Consider the following 22013-nt stretch of genomic DNA (forward strand, 5'->3'; position numbering starts at 1 on the left):
GACAACAAGTCACAATAAGAACCACACAACACGAGACCCATCGTAATAACAAGCGAGCTGCAATCACCTTTTTCATTAAAAATAGAAATGGTTCTGAATGTCTTATGGTGGTTGCTCATAGTAGTAGATGTAGTGCACGGCGGAGTACAAGGCCTTGAAGATTGCAGCACAGAAGTAAGATGTAAACGCCACGGCCCTGCCATCCGGTTCCCATTTCGCCTTAAAGGCAGGCAACCAAGCCATTGTGGTTATCAGGGCTTTGATCTATCATGCACCAAAGACAAGCAAACTGTGCTCGACATGCCATCATCAGCTAAGAATGAGCTGTTCGTTAAAAAGATTGACTACGCGTCTCAGCAAATTGAATTAACCTACCAAAATGGTTGCTGGCCTAGACAGATTTTCGATCTTTGTTCATCTTCTTTTCCCTTCGAATGTGTAGACAGAACTAAGTATACCTTATTCAGTTGTCCACCATCAATAGAAAGAGATCAATATTCCCTTCGATCTTATCGGCTGACGAAATTGAGCCCTTGCCTTGGCAATCCTAGCAACCAGACATATGCTGTATACTCTGATTATGAGGGCCTTGTTGGCCTTCCCTTCCATACCATTGATGAAATGCCCCTGGTGTCTTGTACGAAGATGCATGACTACACATCAGTTCCAAACCTTTGGTTGCCCGTTCTGAAACTGAATTGGTCCAAACCATCCTGTAAACATTGCGAGCAGATAGGAAAGATATGCAGATTGAAGAATGAATTCGCAGACAACCAGACGAAAACTGAATGTTCAGATGTTTCCATAGGTATGTCGTTTACACTCCACATTTATCTCCACTTGGTTGCTTCTGCGAAAACATATTTTCAGTCATCCCAATTAACGAAAATGTTCTCTTACTAAGTTCACATGGTGGCAACATAATATTGTTTATATGTTATCCTTCCATTTAATCATTCTAATCTGAAAAAACATACGTACCCTTTCATTTCCGTTTCCTCTAATTAAACTATTCATTCCCACTTCTCCCCAACCCCAACGGCTCATTGACAAGGCTAGTTTGTATGCATATGCTTGTATGTATGTATGTATGTAGATTTATGCAAGGAATGCATACTTAGATTTTATGCAGATTTGAGTGATTTGATAAATCTAAGTACTTCTTTCATTAACAATTTGATTTTACAGGTCGTAACCATGAAAGGCCAACCTTAAAGATATTAGGTGAGTTATCACTCTCTTTATTTTCTTTTTCTTTTTTCATTAATTGTTTTTTTTCTTTTCTAGAGGAACCTGAGGTGTTATCAAGGCAATTTAGAATAATTTGTTTTCTAGAAAATATGGGTGTTCTTAACACAGAAGCTCATATTCTGCAGGCATGGACGGAGCTACACACCGGACTAGCTAGGTGTGCTATAGCCCAGTCCAAGCTGAAACAAAATAGGATTTAGACAATCTGTGCCTATATTAATCAATACAAATGTGTAACTATAGCCCAGCTCACCTACAGGTTCCTACTGCTATGCATATATAGCCTACATCCCTGACACTCAAGTAATTATATAATAAAAATCTATCCACACAGTTCCATTCACTTTGGGAATCCTACAACAATTCTGAGAAATTTCTTAAGACTGAATTTTCATGTATATTTTAGCCCAGCCTATCTAAAATTCCTTGCTCTGTCCCTGTCTGCAGGTACTTGTGCACTTTCAGTGGTTGTTATAGTTACCAGCTTTGTCATCTACTATGTGTATAGCTCTAACAAATTAGAAAAAGAAAATCAGCAGAGAATGGAAAGGTTTTTGGATGATTACAAAGCTCTCATTCCAAGTAGATATTCCTATGCTGATATTAAGAGGATGACAAATCAATTCAAGGACAAGTTGGGCCAAGGGGCCTATGGAAAAGTGTTTAAAGGGAAGCTTTCCACTGAATTACTTGTAGCTGTAAAAATACTCAACAACATTGATTCAGGTGAAAAGGGGGAAGATTTTATAAACGAAGTGGGAACAATAGGTCGAATACACCACGTCAATGTGGTTCGATTGGTTGGCTTTTGCGCCGATGGATTTATACGAGCTCTTGTCTATGAATTCCTACCAAATGGTTCACTACATAATTTCTTATCATCAGCCGATAAGAACTCATTCCTTGGTTGGGATAAGTTGCAAGATATTGGTTTAGGCATAGCCAAAGGAATCGAATATCTTCACCAAGGGTGTGACCAACGAATCCTCCACTTCGATATCAAACCAAATAATGTATTGCTAGACCAGGATTTCACCCCAAAAGTTTCTGACTTTGGTCTAGCTAAGTTGTGTTCGAAGGACCAAAGCGCAATATCCATGACTACAGCCAGGGGGACTATGGGCTACATTGCACCTGAACTGTTCTCTAGGAACTTTGGTAACGTGTCCTATAAGGCTGATGTGTATAGTTTTGGAAGGCTATTGCTTGAAATGGTTGGGGGCAGAAGAAATTTCAAAGTCATGGAAGATTCCACCAACCAAGTCTACTTCCCGGAATGGATCTATAACCTTTTAGAGCGAGGGAACGACCTACGGATCCATATTGAGGACGAAGGTGACGTTCGGATTGCTAGGAAACTTGCAATTGTTGGTCTATGGTGTATCCAATGGCACCCAGTGGATCGTCCTTCCATGCAATTTGTAGCTCAAATGTTAGAGGGAGAAGGTGACAATCTAATCATGCCTTCTAATCCTTTTGCATCTACTTCAAATTGATGCAACTGTTTCTACAAGAAGTTCCTATGCCTTCAAGAGTTACCAATCAACTCTGAGATGAGTTGTGTTCAAGTGTTGTCATTAAAGTAGTTGTAGTGTTGTCTAGTTAAGCTAATGCTTTCAGATCATATATGTTCAATAAACATCATATTTCTACATTCTAAATAGCAATATAATTGATTGTACTTTGGTGGTACAGCTTATACTGTAGACTGATTTATGATTATGCCAATTTCTGCTATTTCACAGCGGTATCACCTATTGCCTCCATTTTAAAAAAAAAAAATTAGTACATACAAAACTTGATAACTGCAAAAAGATTTCTTGAGTCTTTTCCATTTGGGAGGGTCATTCCCAATTCCGAGAACATGTTAACCTCAAGATATGGAACTTAATTACATACACAGTTGATCACAAAGAAGGTTGTATAAAACGATTGTAACAAAGAATATCTAGTGTAAAGGTGTCAAACGGACCGGCCAGCACGAGTAGGACACAATCATGGGCACGGGCACATCACAATTAAAACAGGCACTACTACAAAAAATGTAATAGACATCGGTCAATAAACAACGTTTTGTATTTTTTCCGTTATCTTAATTTACCACACAACGGTTTTTAACAAACCGTTATATTAATGTATATTATCCCATGGTATTTGGTTTGATAATTTTTCCTAATAATTAACAGACAATAGTTTTAGGGAATACCGTTGTGTTGGGCAAGTTTCACAAAATTATAAAATTTTGCGGGTCTTTGTATTTGACAAGCGCATGACCGCGTTAATGAAATATATCGCGCCTTAATTAGGTCTTTTTGGGTCAAAGCCCTTTGACTTCACCTTTCAGGAACTCACACACACTTAGCCCACAACTTAGTCCTCATTGATCAATCGATCTTCCCTCCTCAACTCAATCCTCTGGCTTCACCGATCGATCTTCCCTCTCGCGCATAAATCTCTGTCCTCATTGCGCGTCAATCTCCATCTTCGACATCGTCCCTCGCTCTCCATCTACACGTCTCTTGACGTCACCGACCTCCATCTCCGTCCTCATCGTCTCCGCCCATTCCTCATCGCCCGGCCATCTCTGCACTCCCTTGAATCATCTTCGCGCATCTCTGCACTCCGATTCAGGTACAGTTGATATAGGGTTTGATTTTGGGGGATTTTTTCCTCATTAGATTTTGTTCTTTCTTTTTTTGTGCATATCTGATTTTTGTTCTTTGAGGTTCTTCTAAACCTTTTTGTTTTGTGTTTTTGCTGAAGGTGAAGTTCATATTGGTGATATTTGGTGATATTGTTGAGCTTGGGGAAAGAAAATAGCTAGGCTGCTGATTGAATTGGAAAGGTGAGTTCATCAGGCCCTTTTTTTTTTTTTTTCGTTTTGTTGGTTTTGGCATCTTGTTTTCTTCTATTTTGATGGTAGGGGTTTTATTTGTAGACTATTGAAAGGATTATATTGATTTCTTGATGCTATTGATTAACTTTTGTTACTCATTATAATGAATGTTTGATTTTGATGAGAAAAATAGTTATGAGTAAGTAATTGTATATTGAAGTGGAAAGTTGCTACCCCTCCCCTACCCTATAGAAACCATATAATTAAGTTCATTTACTCCATTGTGTTTGCTTTATTTCGATTGAGGAAATTACTAAGACTGAACTAGGTGTATAATTTTAAGATGCATTGTGCTAGCTTGAAATATCTAATTTAGATCAGCCTGCAGGTTAGTGTTGATTTCCTCTCTGTCACCTACTCTGTCTCTCTTATTCTTGTTCTAGTTCTGGGTGAAGTTATTGTGGCTTGATAAAAATTTGGGGTATTTTTCTGGGTTTAGTTAATATTCATGGGTTGTGTTAAATTCTCTGGTTTGTGATTGATTTTACTGATATGGGGTTTATTGGGTTTTACTGATATGGGTTTTACTGTAAGACCAGTTAGCTTTCAATTGCATGCCCATGTTCAATGGTATAGTGGTTGTGTTTAGTTTATCTTTGTATTTTTTTTGTTTCACTAGAGTCAATATTTGGTATGATTTTATAAATGACATGCATGTTTGTATGGACAAGTCAAAGATGGACAAGTCATGGATGTATGCGGATAGAAGATCAAGGGCATATGAGTTAGGGATTCAAGAATTCTTCAAGTTTGCATTACAGCATGCTAGAAACCCAAACCTCATTCATTGTCCTTGCCAAAAATGTGGAAATATGAGACAATTTGGGATTGGAGTTATAAGGGATCATCTATATTTTAATGGGGTTGACCAAAGTTACCAAAATTGGATATGGCACGGAGAAGTTTCTAGTACATTTCCGAATGCAGCTAGAAGTGTGGAGGAACAAGAAGATAATTTTGTCTCCGAAACAGTGGATATGGGAGATAATGAAGAGGAAGAATTTTCAAATGATTCTAACGATTTCATGAATTTGGTTGGGGATGGCGATGAACCTTTGTATCCTGGTTGTGATAAATTCACCAAGTTGGGAGCACTGGTAAGATTGTACAATTTGAAAGCGAAGCATGGATTGAGTGATGCAAGTTTCACTGACTACTTGATTGCCTTTGGAGATTTTCTTCCATCAGGTAATAACATACCCACATCTATGTACGAGGCAAAGAAGATTTTGTGTGCTTTAGGGATGGACTATGAGAAAATACATGCATGCCCTAATGACTGCATCTTGTATAGAAATGAGTATGCAGATGAGATTAATTGCCCTAACTGTAATGTGTCAAGGTGGAAGTTAAGTAGGTATTCAACTATTAAGGAGGGGGTGCCTGCGAAGGTGTTGTGGTACTTTCCCATTATCCCAAGGTTTAAAAAGATGTTTCAGTCTAGTAAAACATCTGAGAGTTTGACTTGGCATTATGATAAAAGAGTGAAAGATGGTAAGATGCGGCATCCTGCAGATTCTCCATCTTGGAAGTTAGTGGACGATAAGTGGCCTGAATTTGCTGAAGATCCTAGAAACCTTAGGCTCGCACTTGCATCTGACGGGTTCAATCCCCATAGTTCTTTTAAGCAGCAGATACAGTTGCTGGCTAGTTTTACTTGTCACTTATAACCTTCCACCATGGTTGTGTATGAAAAGAAAGTTCATGATGCTGAGTCTATTGATTTCTGGTCCTAAACAACCTGGAAATGATATAGACGTTTACCTAGCACCTTTGATTGATGATTTAAAAAGTTTATGGAAGGGAGTTGTAGGAGTGTATGATGCATACAAAGGAGAGTATTTCACTCTAAAGGCTGTATTGTTGTGGACAATAAACGATTTTCCAGCCTATGGTAACTTATCTGGCTGTGTCGTAAAAGGATATAATGCATGTCCAATATGTGGAGAACACACAAAACCCCACAGGTTGGTCCACGGTAATAAATGCTCATACATAGGCCATCGAAGATTCTTACCACGATTTCATCCTTATCGAAATCAAAGGGCTGCATTTAATAATCGTCAAGAACTTTCTCCAGCTCCTGTGCCATTAAGTGGAGAGGAAGTATTGGCAAAGGTGGATAGTCTTAATTTCTTGCCTTTCGGAAAAAAAAAGTGGCCCCGTAACCATGTGGAGGGTGATACAAGAGCGTGTTGGAAGAAGAAGTCAATCTTTTTTGAACTGGAATATTGGAAATCTCTTCATGTTCGCCATATTCTCGATGTTATGCACATTGAGAAAAATGTATGCGATAGTATTATCGGTACATTGTTGAACATTCCTACAAAAACAAAAGACGGTCTTGCTGCTCGTTTAGATCTTCTGGACATGGGGGTACGTACTGAATTAGCACCTATTGTTGGAGAAAAAAGAACACATCTGCCTGCAGCAAGTTGGAATCTGTCTAGGGAAGAGAAGAGAACTGTATGCAAATCCTTTCTTGGTATGAAAGTCCCTGAGTATTATTCTTCAAATGTTAGAAGTCTGGTATCAATGGAGGATTTAAGACTTGTTGGAATGAAGTCACATGATTGTCATATCTTCATGCAACAATTGCTCCCTGTGGCCATACGTTCAGTGTTGGAGAAGCCTGTGAGATATGCTATAACCAGATTCTGTTTCTTCTTCAATTCTATATGTAGTAAAGTGGTGGATGCTTCTATACTAGATAAGATGCAGCAAGATCTAGTGCTTACACTTTGTTTGCTTGAAAAGTACTTTCCACCATCATTTTTTGATATTATGGTTCATTTAACGGTGCATCTCATTAGAGAAGTTCAGTTGTGTGGACCAGTTTACTTCAGATGGATGTATCCGTTTGAACGGTATATGAAAGTGCTAAAGGGGTATGTTCGAAATCGCCATCGACCCGAGGGTTGCATTGCCGAGTGTTATATTGCCGAAGAAGCTTTAGATTTTTGCTCTGAACATATATCTTTCTACTGGCAGTTCAATTGGAATCTCATCAAGACACAATCAAGGATCTTCTAAGGAATGTATGGCCTTATCTGGTGCTTCTATACATAGGGTTGATCGTGAACTTTTGGACCAAGCTCATCTGTTTGTATTAGAGAATACATATGAAGTGACGCCTTATATCGCGTAAGACAATCCCAGATTTCCTTTGTCTTTTCATTAATTATGTCTTTGATTAGCTGAATTCTCAATATTAATTGAGGAATCTCAAATTTTGTGTAGTGATCATATGAGCTATTTAAAGGCTACAAATCCTAGGTTCAAAAAAAATGAGAAGTGGCTGCAAGATAAGCACAATCACACTTTCATTCTTTGGTTAAAGAATCGAGTAAGTTTAATTTGTTCAAAGGATGCACTAATGTATGTAAGTAATTCCTGTATTTTATTAGAATGCTTATCCTTACAGGTTAGATCTGAACTCAATTGTGAAACTCATGACATACCAGACACGCTGAGGTGGCTAGCTGATGGACCATGCATGGAAGTCCCAAAATTTGCAAGTTATTCCATTAATGGGGTTCATTTTAATACTAAGGCTCGTGATGACGTTCGGGCTGTTCAAAACAGTGGCGTGTGTTGGCAAGGGGAGACAATGCAAGTTGCATCTGCGAAGGATAAAAACCCCATCATTACAAATATGTGTTTTTATGGGGTGATCCAAGAAATATGGGAACTTGATTATTTCAAGTTTAGGATACCTATCTTTAAGTGTGATTGGGTTGAGAGTACAAATGGAATTAAAATAGATGATCTAGGCTTTACTTTGGTCAATCTTAGTAGGATAGGTTCCAAGCATGATCAATTTGTTTTGGCAAGACAAGTGAGTCAAGTCTTTTACGTGGAAGACCCTGCAGATGCTGCTTGGTCTGTTGTTCTATCAACCCCCGATAGAAATTACAATGATGTCGATTATAATGATGATGAGTTAGGGGATAGTATGGTTGACCATCAACCTTTTACTAGAGGCCTGCCATCTATTGAGACATTGGATGAAATGGTTAGAGACAATCCTACAAACTGCATTAGACCTGATGGTGAGGGTATATGGATTGATAAGTAGCATCAAAATGGCATTTATATAAGGTGACTGGTTATTTTTGGTGTGGCAATGATTGTGTGATTTATTTTTAATGTGTGATTTGTTCTTAAGTGTGTTTCTGCATGTATGAATTATTTCTAATGTTTTTTTATTTCTGGTTCTGCAGGTGCTTCACAACATTCTTTGCAAGATAGGCTAAGTACTCACCAGCTTAAAATCTGTGACTTCGGGAGTGCAAAAGTCTTGGTTTGTTTTCTGCATCCAAGCATTCTTTAAATATGCTCATTCTGGCTAATGGTTTTACAATACTGCATTGGATGTACATTTGACAGGTAAGAGGGGAACCCAACATATCTTACATCTATTCGAGGTACTATCGAGCACCTGAACTTATATTTGGTGCAACTGAGTATACCACAGCCATTGACATTTGGTCTGCTGGCTGTGTTCTAGCAGAATTACTGCTTGGACAGGTAGGTGTTGTTCTTCTTTAATGTGAGTTTCCTTTATCTTTAGACTCACATATATGTGCTAACTAAGTAATGCCTATTATGCCAGCCTCTATTTCCTGGTGAAAGTGGAGTAGACCAGCTTGTTGAAATCATCAAGGTGATTGTGAGCTTTGAATTTTTTCAACTTTAAATGCAGTTGGATAATGAGGAATAGAACATTCGTATATATACTTATCTTGGAATGGGTTGAAAACTTTGCATTCTATTCATTCTGACACTGCTGGCTCTTTCTAGACAATCTTGGTTGGCATGTCTTTTTTTATTGGCAGCTCCAGGAAAATCTAGATTGCTTCATATTGCTTCCCTTTGAGTTGCATTTAGTTTTTTTTATCTCATGATGATTTATGTGATTCTCGTGCAGGTTGTTCATTCTAATTTACAAGGTCTCTAGAAATTAAACAAGGATCCATTTATAAGATCCCTAGAAAATTAAACAAGGATCCATTTACAAGATCCTCCATTAACATATCTATCTTGCAAAAGTTACACTGTGCTAATCGATCTTTGTATTGTCTCTATTATATATACTTCTTACTAGTTAAATATATACTCTATTTACAAACTGTTTCATATCATTTCATTTCATCCTAGACAATGGCGCTAAAGAGAGTGGCTTCCTCGAGGAAGAAAACCTCCAAATCAAAGGTAGCTGAGCCTCCTGTAACTGAATCGAAGGTGACAAAGGACACTGCTACCACAGATAGCTCAGTTAATGGAAAAAGGAAGAAAAGGGGGATGGTTACAATGCATCGCATTGTAAGGCGAAAAATAATGAAAGTCAAAAAGGTGGTGGAGTTTAATTCAAAAGGGCAGCCACATGGGAAGGCAGCAACCGAAATGCAGTCTTACATTGGGACTTTAGCACGTACAAAGATCCCAATTACCATAAAGAAGTGGAAGGATGTTACGGAGGATATGAAAAATAAAATTTGGGAAAATGTAGAGGTAAGCAACAATACTTGGTTATTTATATGACTAGTACATCATTTAACTAAAACATTATATAGTATCATTTATTTAACTAGTACATCATTGATTGTAGATGGCTTTTGTGCTGAGTCCTCAATGTAAGAAGATGGTGTTAGCATCTGCATCAAATAAGTGGAGAGAATTCAAGTCTAGGCTGACATGTAAATTTGTTCTCCCTTACAAAGATCAACCTGAGCTATTAAGTGATCCTCCTAAAGACTATCAATTTATTGACAAGTCAGATTGGAAGGAGTTTGTGCTACATAGGCTTACGGATCAGTTTGGGGTAAGCTATTACTTTCTACATATATTTTCGTACAATTGTTGTCTTTAAATTTGTATATAACTCAATGTGTGGAAATATTCTGTTTTGAAGCAACTTCACGAGGAACAAGTGGAGAGGAAATCTAAGCATGAGTATCATCATAGACTATCGCGTAAAGGGTATGCTGGTTTGGAGGATGAACTGGTTAGTGTTTACTTTAACTGCCTTGGTACAATGATTATTAAACATGAACTGGTTAGTGTTTACATTTATTTGTTATTTTAAAGATGAAAACAATGCCTGAGGGGGGGTTTGATCGAGCAACCCTTTGGATTAAAGCACATGAAGATAAAAATGGGAAGATCCCAGATGCAAAAGTAGCTGAGACTGCTGCCAGAATTGTAAGTAAGCTATAGATATTCCATTGATTATAATTCTGCCAATGTTAGATTTGAAAGTGTTGAGTTCTTTAATAATTTAATTTATCTTGGCTTTATTTCATGTATGGTTGCAGGATGATTTGAAGAAACAAGTATCTGAGGGGACATTATCTACTTCTGGTACCAGTGATGTGCTAACAATGGCATTAGGGACCCCTGAGCACTCAGGGAGAGTTAGAGCTGTGGGAGGTTATGTGAAGCCCAGTTCTTACTTTAACTTCCCTCCACGAAAGAGTATGAAAGAGAGAATAAGAGAAAGTGTCAAACAGATCATGGAAGAAGAGCGAGAGAAAATAATAGCAGAGGAGCGAAAATATTGGATGGATAAATTGAATTCAGTAGAGGCAGGGAAGAATTCCAAGGCTGAGGGACCAACCCCATTAAAGTTAGTCCCTATTCCCCGTACTCCCCCAACTCCCCATACTGCTGAATATGGCTCTGATAAGGCAAGCACCAATGTGGAGAAAAAAGTTGTGAAGAATATTGATATGAATGTGGAGAAAGAAATAGAGATAAATGAGGAGAATGAAATTGAGAAGATTGAGAATATGGGCATGGAAAAGATTGATGATCCAAAGGAGGAGAAGCACAACACGAACATGTTGGATGCTGACTGTGTCGACCTAGACTATGTGAGTGACAAGAATAGTGTTTCGAAGGTATATATTTCATCCTAGCTTACCCAACGTTTAATTGCCTTAATTTTTTGTTGTGAAAGTCATTAAATTAACTTCTATTTTATCTTGGCTATTTGCACAGGAGAAAAAATGCATGTTGGCTGTTGGCTCACTTGAAAATATTGTTGCATACGCTACATTACTTGAAGTTGACGATGCCAACCCACCGACACTGCATGGTGTTCCTTTGGCAGAGGGATGCCTGCGGGTTGCAATTTATACTTCGTTGGATGACTCAGTTTTGCTTCCCATCCCAATTAAAGACGAAGTAGTAACTGTTGGTCAAGCTGTTGGGACAATTGTAGCATGGCCGAAAAATCTTGTAACATATCAGAAGCAGCAGGAAGTTGGTAAAGAGGTATGTTTTTATGTCTCACCTAATTGTATTGTTGTAATTTTAACTGATTTGGGTGTTTTTAAAAGCTACCTCTAACATATATTGATAATTTAACCTAGAAACGTGCCAAAGGAAAGGGCGAGAAGCAATATAGGGGGAAAGGGATTGTGTTGAATCTTCAAACAATGCCTACGCCACTGAAGTTGTTGTGCATGTATGCACAAAATGTATTGAATGATGAGGGTACAATCAACTTTTTAATAGAGGCAGATGTTTTTGGGGCAACTCGTAAAACCCACCTTCTGTGTGAAGATATTGTCCAATTTGGTGGCATGGTTGAAATATCAGCAACCTGCATTGTCGTTTACATGAGGTATTTAATGAGACTACTTTTCTATACATATTTATATCCAGCAAAAGAGATTATGCAATTACTTACGGAATATTTTTTTAGGCACCTCTACGATGTGGTAAAGAGGTCAAAAATGCTAAGTATGGTTGGTTTTGTTGACCCTGCGAGAACTGGTGCGATAGGGTGTGGAAATGTAACTGAAAGATCAAGGTACTTGGCAGATAGGTTCGCTGGATCTCGTGATGATAAGATTTTTTTGGTCCCTTACAATTCCGGGTAAGTTAATCATTTATGTGGTCATTGTAAATACTGATTTCCAACCATATAAGGTATTTAATGAGAATTATAAATGTGTAGATGTCATTGGATGCTGACTGTTATCAATCCGGACAAGGAGATTGTCTATTTCATGGACCCAATGAGAAGACGTCTGATCGGCGATGAATGGAAAACTGTGGTAGACAAGTAAGTTGATTAGACGCCTCATCAGTTTATAAGTTCATTTACATATATCAGCAAGTGTTAAAATCATTTGGTTTTTCATGCGATAGTGGGATTAGAATCTTCAATGCTCAAGGGAATAGGCAAGGGCGTAAGGCAGTAATCTGGAAAAATATGGCGGTAGGTTGGCTTGTTTGTAGTTTGCTTTAAAACTCAAATAACAGATTGCTAAGTGGACTGTATATGTGCTCATTCTAATTAATGTTTATTTGCATTTAGGGCATTCCTCAACAGCCAAGTGATAAGGAGTGTGGCTATTTTATTATGCGTTTTATGAAGGAAATAATTGAAGATGAGAGCTTAGCTTTTGTGAATAAGGTATGCATTAGTGAAGTATAAGTAACTTGGCATTATGTTGGTCATGTGAACTCTGAGTAGTGATATGAAAATTGTCTTTTACTTGGAAATGTTGAAATTCTTTTCTTTGTTTTGTGGCTGAAAAATTGGAAATGTAGTAAAGGAATAAAAGGAAACAAATTAGCTTGGGGGAGTCTGTTTTGGGTGCATGCAGATTGGGAATACTGGGTGGATTCTTTCAAACTTGTGGAAGTGACCATGTTATATAGCTAGGCCCATGTTTGATGATCACTTGCATGTGTGAATTTGAGGTTGATTTCAGTTTGATTCTAATTAATGTAGTTATGCACTTATATTATTAATAACAAATTCATGAGTGGTCTGGTGCAATTTCTTTAGGCCATTGGGGGATTCTGTTTTGGGTGCAGTTAGCTTAGGACATTTTGCTGGTTATATATGTGTGCTTGATTCTTAATTAATGTAGTTGTGCACTTATATCATGAGTTGTCTTGGCCTTTTTTACCTAAGGGGCATATTGTTTATTTCTTTATTGGATTCATTATGTTTTTATTTTGAGTTGAATTTTCTTTTTAATTACTACTCCATTTTTGCCTTGTTTCAGTGGGAGCGAAGGAAGGACAATACTTATACCCAAGAAGATATCGATGAAGTCCGGGCTGAATGGGCAAACTTTGTGGGGCAGTATATGTAGATCGAGTAGAAGGTGGATTTTTGACGTATAGCATTTTTGAACTTGATTTTGTAGGCCATGTGTTTAGCTAGACTAGCTTGGGGTATATATATATCATTGATCACTTTGCTAGCTTCTTTTGGGTGCTGCCAAGATTGATAGCTAGGCTTAATTAATTGCTAGATTAGATTGATGGCAGCAAATTGGTAGATTAGAAACTTGATGGTTGATTTTTGAGTTATAGATGGTTTTTGTGTATGGCATGGCTGGTTGTGTGAATAGCATTGGGTTTAGAGAGTAAACTACATATATACAATTACTAGCTACCTTGAAATTCCTTTTAATATTTGGTACTTTATCAATTCCAAAATCCTTATTTATTGTGGATTAGTTTAAATTTGAACAAATTGTGATTTTGTGAATTAATGTATAATTTATTAGGAATGTTAACATTATAAAGGGAAACATGCTACTTGGAACAATGGTGTTGTACCAAAAACACCTAGGTAGCTATTTCAGGTACTGCATGCCTATGTAAACCAAATGTAAACAGGAACATTTTACAACAATTTTTCTGACGAAATCGTGGTCTGTAACATTAACTTACAATAGTTCCATATTAGAAACCGTTGTATAATCCATAACAATACCACACAAACCTTAGAAAGCCGATGTATATAATATCTATAGACATCTAATTAAACTTGAAATTACTATCTTACACAACGGTTATATAGTTAAATCTGATGTTCTTAAATTCATAATACAACGGTTTCATATAAACACCGTAGTATGAAAGACATATATACATCTCAAACACCTATTTTTAGAATGACCTATACCACGGTTAGGATCCAAAAACCGTTGTTTTAATGAGTATTTCACCTTGTATTAGTAAACGTAACCGTTGTGTATATATATACTCAACAACAGTAGCCTTTAATACATGAGATTTTTAGGATGTATATACAACGGTATTTTTGTCATTACCATTGTGGTAATGTAATGAAGACAACGGTTTCATATAAACACCATAGTATGAAAGACATATACACATCTTATACACCTATTTTTAGAATGACCTATACCACGGTTAAAATCCAAAAACCGTTGTGTTAATGAGTATTTCACCTCGTGTTTATAACTAAAATAGTTGTAAAATACATGTATTAGTACACGTAACCGTTGTCTTGAGAACATAAAACAATGGGTTCGAGGAAAAAACCGTGGTGTAGTTATATACTCAACAACAGTAGCCTTTAAACCATGAGATTTTAGTATGTATATACAACGGTATTTCGGTAATTACCATTGTGTTAATGTAATAAAGACAACGGAAAATAACCGTTGTGTAATGGTACCCCAATAGACGTCGGTCGATTAGACGACGGTATTTTGGCAACTTACACAACGGATAAAATCCGTTGTGTATTACGTTTTTTGTAGTAGTGAGGAACGACACGACATGACATGAGTAAATGGGCGGGCCAGGCCAAAGTTTTTAGCTCATCAGGTACAACACGACACGAGCACAAAAGAGGTCAAGCACGAACACAAAATAGGCCCGAACTAGGCATGACTTATTTAACATTGTTTTTTTTCATGTTTAAAGAACTTTTTAACAATTCCTAGCCCAAAAAAAAAAAAAGAACTTTTTAACAAGGAAATTCAGTTTTTCAAGTAAAGAAATCTTAATATTTAATTTAAAGAAAGAAAAAAAAATATCATAGGATTTACACCCTAAAAAACAAAAAGAAAAACAAGCTAGTAGAGCCTAGATCTTAACTATATGGGCCAAAATTAATAAGCATGACACGAAAGCATGATGAGTCTATCTTAAACGGATCAGACCGACCTGTTTGATATTTCTAATCTAGTATTTTCCCACGGAAGAAAATGATGGAAAGAAAAAAAGCGATGGCTATTTAAGGTCAAAGTCTTCCAATAATACCAAAAGTTTAAGGCCAAAGTCTTCAAGAATGCCAAAAAACTTCTTGGAAAGTTTATTGATTGATATTGATTTGCAAATTTCTTTAAGGTTCTCATTCTTAGGCATGTAGTCTATTAACGATAAATATCAGGCAAGAGTACCAGACTCATTGGTGTTGACTTGGAATTGGTATTACACGATGAAGCATTTATGGTTATGACAAATTATTAGGACACAACCTTGTGTGATCACAACCACTGCCATCTCCACCGTTGGATTGCAGATAATTAGCCGCTATCAAACTCACGGATATAGTACTCCAAGCAATCAATTGTTTGCTCTTTCTTAGAATTTGCCTAATGCTTGTTTCATGCCATTGTTAATGCTTTTTTTTATTATTATTATTATTATTACAAAGAAGACTAAAGCGAGATGGGAGATTTGAACTTTGGCCTTAGGTGTAGAGGTAAATACTCTCAACCACTCGAGTTACAAGCCCCAACTTACATTGATGCTTCTTCTTTGTTTTTCTTTAGCTCTTGATCTTGTGAAAGGTTGTTATCAACAATGCGAAAAATTATTGGGTATAATCAATATACCAACATATAGTGTAACTAGTATAAGGGAATTATTGTGAAAGATTGATTATATCACTTGACAGTGTATCGATTATATAGAATAATTTTTCCAATAATGCAAGAGTCATCAAACTACTTCACTAATATGCTCATAAAATAATATGTTAGTACACATGTCAATATCTTACTTGTTAAAAATAGATGAGAAGTCTATAATTGGTTCAAATCGATTTACACAAATAAACCACTTTCATATTATTTGGTGAACAAAAATTGTTAAACAAATTTGATGAGAAACAGTTATTAGAGGTTATATATAACTCTTACATGCATACAATAATTTTTCTTGGGACTTTGATGCCAACCCAGACCTGGATAAGTGCAAGTTGTGAATGCACTTGCCCATGTCCCTAACCATCAAGCACCTCTCAATTTCTTCACTTAATTGTGTTATTTCTAGGACTCGTTTGGTTTGCATAATTGATGTAATTGAATTCTTGAGAAATCAATTCTTATGTATTTTTTTAGGGGAAGAGATTGTAAGATTTCTATTCTCATGTTTGGTTTGTGAAGAAATAAAAAATAAAATGAGGTAAAATGGTCTTGAAAAAGTATAATTAATACTTTCTCATAGGAAAGGAAAAACCAAACCTAAGCTAAGAAGAATGATTCATTTTCTCCATTTTGGAGCATCAGATTCTCATGAGTCAAACAATAATTTATCATGTTTGCACTTACCAAATATGAAAATAAAAATATCTTCTCATTCTCATGCTACCAAAACCTGAACCAAAAAGGGCCAGCTAGAGTACTTGTTGAATATGTCTTTGGTATGATGTGGTTATTATGAGATAAGTCTATGTGTGGTGAATGCACATCCCTGTGAAGGGGTGTCAGATTTTAGCAGGGTCTATGTCAACTTTTCTTTTTTCTTTGTAATCATGTTTTTTATCAAATTACGAAAGGGAAATTTCTTCGGACTAAAAAGCAATCATGAAGCCCAACTATCTTGTGGTTAAGTAGTATTTCTATTCACATTTAAAAAAAAAAAATCTAAAGTTTGAATTCTCATTCCAATAAAAAATAAAAAAAAAATCATGAAGGCTCCAAAACCTGATTTACATATAGGCTTCAAAAGAAATTAGGAAAAATGACCAATTAAGTTCATGTAGTTTGACTGTTTAAGTGTCTTTTTAATTAGGTCCATATAATTTTAATAGAGTGCATTAATTATTAAGGCCTGACAACTTTCTAATATTCCTATAATTCCAGCACTTTATTTCATAACTTTCAAGCACTTCATGCTATAGGCTATAGCGCACATTGCAATTACACTATATATATATATATATATATATAAAAGAATAACATTAATTTTAAATCTTAAACTCATAAATCAAATAAAACATACTATATCATACTTAAACATAATTAAATAAACCTTAAATAATCCTACAAATATAATTAAAATACAAGTATGAGAGAGAAAAAAGATTGTGAACTGCTGTTGCCCATTTATCGACACTTGCGCATGCGAAATCTATCTTTAATTTTACAAAATCTTGATTTTCATGTTATTTTTTGGCCAAAGTAATAAGAACTTCAATGAAAGGTTTCAAATTAAATAAAAACTCATCTTTTTTAGTATTTTGGAAAGATGTCAGCCCCTTTTATATAAGAAAAAAATTCTTAATAATTAAAAGAAACCAGCTCCATCGCTGGATGAAGCACTATAGACGTTGTCAAAGGAGAATTACTTATGGTGAGGTGTCAGAGTACTTGAAGTGCCAAGGAATTGGCCAAAAAAAAAGAAGTGCCAAGGAAATGCACCGTGGAGAAAAATATGTCGACATGTCACATCGCCTGCCAAGGAAATCTGCGTTTATGATGTTTGCTTCTTCTTCTTTGTAGTCATTGAAGATATTTCATTGGTGTTGACTTGAAAAAACATAAAATTTTAACTTAAAAAATAGGAGATGTACTAGCTAGTGACAAGGATTAAGGAAGCTCGAATTTCTTTGAACAATTGGAAGAAAGAAAAAATGCTTGATGTGAAAAAGAGTATAATGATTCAACTTGTTCATCTTTCTCATCATATATTAAATTACGTGATAAAAAAAATATATATATATGATATGAAAAAAAATATTAAAAAAAATTTAACCCAAAATTAATTGATAATAAATTAAGAAGCCCAAAACTTTATAACCACATATGTAAAATTCTAGATTTCTAATGTAAGACATTGTTCCACAGTACTCTTAATAATTTGTAGCTCAAATGTTAGAAGGAGAATCGGTGACAATCGAATCATGCCTCCTAATCCTTTTGCATCTACTTCAAATTGATGCAATTGTTTCTGCAAAAAGTTCCTATACCTTCAAGAGTTACCAGTCACCTCTGAGATGCGTTGTGATCAAGTATTGTCATTAAATTAGTTTTAGTGTTGTATAATTAAGCAAATGATTTCAGATATTATTCAATTAATTTCAAATTTCTAAGTTCAATTTTAAATAGAAATATAACTTTTTTATGCGTTAAATAGCAATATAATTGTCTACATTGATAGTTGTTGTTATAATAATGTTTTAATCTTCTTAATAAAACACTGCCAGAAGGAGGTTGCATAGGACGGTTGTATCCAAGGATTTAAATTTCGAAATTTTCGCCGAAAATTTCGTTTGTTAAGAGTGTCGAAATCAAAACACATGTTTAATAATTTTTCGGGAAGATTTCGCTGAAATTTTCAAAATTTTCGAAATTTATCGAAATTATCGAAATTTTCATGTTTTCTATTTTCTCCAACTTTAGAAATTCACCAAAAATAGCCCGAGACTCCAAATAATTCACCGAAAAATTCTACGGACTCGTATTGATGAGTACTAATTTCCTATAACCTCAAAATAGTCAAATTGCCTTCAAAACAATTATGAAAAATCCTACTCTTATAATTTAATTATGAAAACAATAATAATCGTCAAATTCTTGAATTTTCATTTTCTAAAATTCATTTCCACACAACTAAGCTCTAGAACCACAACCAAAGGTCTAAATTAGTTAAAATAAATTTTAAGAAATTTCTAATTCCTTTAAACAAACCTTAAAATAAATTTGAAAAATTTAAATAACAAAATTACCATAAGCCAAAATTTGGGTTGTTACACTTAGTGAAGATAGAGCTTGGCTAGGTAAGAGACACGGGAAAAAAAGAAGGAAAGATAAAATAAAAATAATAAAAATAATAAAAAGACTGAAGAGAGAGGCACGAGGAAAAAAAGTAAGGAAAGAAAAAAAAATAAAAAAAATGAGGGGGGGTTTGGGGCCTTTGGGCAATTGGAAAAAAAAAAAAAAAAAGTTTGAGATTTCTTTTAGTTATTTTAAACCTTAAACTTTAATACATTTCTATATAAAAAAATAATTAAAAGTATCCTAAAAGGCTTAAAACCTAATATTCTAAAAAAATATAGAGTATATAAGGTTTAATGTATAGATTATAAAGTATAAAGAGTATTAGGGTATATAGAATATATAAAGTATATAGAATATATAGAGTATTAGGGTTTAGATTTTAGATTTTAGTGTATAATTAAATTATACAGTATAAAGAATATACTAATTTTGTTTATTCATTATACTAATTTTATTTAACAATATTTGCTCCAGTGCGCATTATATTCACCTTATATCACATGAAACCTACTATAATTTGATTTCTTCAATATTTTTTATCAATTTAGTAGATAATATGTTAAATAAACATATGGTAAAGTTTCATTCAAAATTTCCGTATTTTTATAGCAATTTCCGTCATTTCCATCGAATTTCTATCGAAATTTAAAATCTTCGAAATTTCCGTTGAAATTTCTATCGAAATTTCTATCAAAATTTTATCGAAACTCGAAATTTTATTCCTTGGTTGTATCTAATAATATCTAGTGCTTTTCAGCAAAGGATATAATGCCAGAAGCGACTCAGCGAGGGCTGTTTGAAAGTTCAAAGTCTTTCAGTAATGCCAAAAAACTTTTGGAAAATTATTGATAAATTGATTGATATATATTGACTTGAAAAGCGAGGGCTGTTTGAAAGTTCAAAGTCTTTCAATATGGCCAAAAAGCTTCTTGGAAAATTGATTGATTGATTGATATAGGGTTCAGGGTCCTCATTCTTCAAGATATGGACAAGATAAACAATCAAGATATAACCTTGTGTGGCCACAACCACTATCATGTCAACCGTTCGATTGCAGAGAAACATTAGCCGTTGTCACACTCAAGGATATGGTACTCCGAGCAATTTCAGTTATGGGTTATTTGCTCTTTCTTAGAATTTGCTTGATGCTTTCATGCCTTTATTAATGCTTCTTATTTGTCTTACTTTAGCTCTGGTTTTGTTAGAGGATGTGCAATGATGGGTCTTAATTGACAATTCAATTCAATTATATTGACTTTTATTTTTTAATTGTGTTAATTATTGACTTGACATGAAATTATTTTGTTACAATAGTTTAAGTCAATTGTATAAGTCAATACCTATACGTTTTTTAATATTTTTATATATTCTCTTATAAATTAACAACTATAAATTTAATTATTTTATAAATTAAACTATTAAAATAGAAAATTAGAATTAAATACCAAATATCAATAGTTTTTCAATAAAGCAGCAAGCCACTAATTTTTTTTAGTTTAGGTACTAACCTAAAGTAAGACATTTTGGATTAGGTCACAAATCAGTTTGTTATATAGTTGTGACTGTCGAACAGTTACAGTTGTGATTAAACTGTGACTGTTTCAAATTTATAAAAATTTAAAATTTTTAAGAGTTTAATACTTTTGATTTAGGCTTGGGGGATGGAGTCATATAACTCAAAGACTAAACATTAAAGTTTAAGCCTTGTAAATATTAAAAAAACAACAAATCAATAAAAAAGTTATGACTGTTAGACAGTCACAGCTCGATATAACCATGTTTTTTAAAATTATTACCTAAACTGAAATTTAGTACCTAAAGTAAAATGACATAAATGTTTTGGTAGTTAAAATGAAAAAACATTATAATTTGGTACCTAAAATCAACGGACCTCTATTAAAAATGTCTCAATTAGATCTTTCAAATGAGTCTAATATTTAATATTTTAAAATAATTTTAAAATTTATAATTTTAGATTATAAAGTTTAAAATAACAAACATATTAATAAAAATCATAATATTTTAAGGGATTATATTGATTATAATTTATAACAAAAGTCCATTGACTGTAGATATCAAATTGCAATGTTTTTTCATTTTAACCACCAAAACATTTATATCATTTCACTTTAGATACTAAATTTCAGTTTATATACTAATTTTTAAAAACATGGTTATACCGAGCTGTGACTGTCTAACAGTCATAACTTTTTAATTGATTTGTTGTTTTTTCAATATTTGCAAGGTTTAAACTTTAATGTTTAGTCACGTGTTATAAGACTTCATCCTCCAAGCCTAAATGAAAAGCATTAAACCCTTATAAATTTTGAATTTTTATGAATTTAAAACAGTCGCAACTGTGACTATTCGACAGTCACAACTGTATATCAAACCAATTTATGATCTAATCCAAAATGTTTTGCTCTAGGTTAGTACCTAAACTAAAAAAAATTAGTTTCTTGCTGTTTTTATGAAAAAATTATTGATATTTGATATTTAATCTAAATTTTTTATTATAACAAATCATAATATTGATTATATTTAAAAAAGGTGACGAAAAAAAATGGATTTAAAGTAAAGCCACGTATGGGCAATGAACTTATATAATTGATTATATAAGTGAGTTTGAGTTGTTTGACCCAAAAATCAAATAATTTAATTAAGTGGGCTTACAATGTAAATAGCTAAATGGGCCTCCAATTTAAAGGAGGCTGAGTCACCATTCTATCTATGAGCATCCAACACATATCAGACTCAAGATACCCATTTTCATGCATTTCAAAAAATGTCAAAATGACTTCTAATCCCAATATCATTGTTTACAAAGCAAGAAACCAAATTTGTCTTATTTCCCTCCCATATATACATCCAAAGATTGAATTTGCACATCAAGATAGCTATTAGAAATCTAAAGCAAAGCCTTTGCTGCAAAGCTTAATTATTTGCTTAATCATTTAAAACTAAAAATAAGAGTATATTTGTGCTATCAAATACAAAGAGAAGTTTGTTGGACAAAAAGTTTACAAAGAGAAGTTAATTGCCCTTATTGAGTAGGGATGTTAAGTTTCCCC

At 34.4% G+C, this 22013-nt stretch overlaps 3 protein-coding genes and 2 pseudogenes across 4 annotated transcripts; all 5 read left to right on the forward strand.

Annotated features, from left to right (window-relative positions):
* The first annotated feature begins 55 nt into the window (after positions 1–55).
* Positions 56–2950, forward strand: LOC147273542 (rust resistance kinase Lr10-like). Of its 2 annotated transcripts, XM_086257328.1 has the most exons (3): positions 56–808; positions 1189–1224; positions 1699–2950. In XM_086257328.1, exons 1-3 carry the CDS (start codon positions 88–90, stop codon positions 2745–2747), a joined length of 1806 nt encoding a protein of 601 aa, XP_086113454.1. In that variant the 5' UTR covers positions 56–87; the 3' UTR covers positions 2748–2950. The 2 variants fall into 2 exon arrangements, with proteins under 2 accessions (XP_086113454.1, XP_086113455.1); XM_086257329.1 differs by lacking the exon at positions 1189–1224.
* Positions 2951–4824: 1874 nt separating this feature from the next.
* On the forward strand, positions 4825–6369 carry LOC147273543 (uncharacterized; annotated as a pseudogene).
* Positions 6370–6415: 46 nt separating this feature from the next.
* On the forward strand, positions 6416–9107 carry LOC147273544 (uncharacterized; annotated as a pseudogene).
* A 335-nt stretch (positions 9108–9442) lies between these two features.
* Positions 9443–11523, forward strand: LOC147273545 (uncharacterized). The gene is made up of 7 exons (XM_086228234.1): positions 9443–9661; positions 9759–9971; positions 10062–10154; positions 10238–10351; positions 10465–11049; positions 11150–11425; positions 11491–11523. The coding sequence occupies exons 1-7, from the start codon at positions 9452–9454 to the stop codon at positions 11521–11523; spliced, it is 1524 nt and encodes a 507-aa protein (XP_086084360.1). The 5' UTR covers positions 9443–9451.
* Positions 11524–11736: 213 nt separating this feature from the next.
* Positions 11737–13561, forward strand: LOC147273546 (uncharacterized). Its single transcript, XM_086257330.1, has 6 exons — positions 11737–11777; positions 11859–12032; positions 12114–12221; positions 12308–12377; positions 12477–12575; positions 13177–13561. The coding sequence occupies exons 1-6, from the start codon at positions 11737–11739 to the stop codon at positions 13264–13266; spliced, it is 582 nt and encodes a 193-aa protein (XP_086113456.1). The 3' UTR covers positions 13267–13561.
* The last annotated feature ends 8452 nt before the right edge of the window (positions 13562–22013 follow it).

This window comes from Dryas octopetala, chromosome 9, assembly GCF_963921425.1.
Source record: "Dryas octopetala chromosome 9, drDryOcto1.1, whole genome shotgun sequence".
Classification (NCBI taxonomy): Eukaryota; Viridiplantae; Streptophyta; class Magnoliopsida; order Rosales; family Rosaceae; genus Dryas; species Dryas octopetala.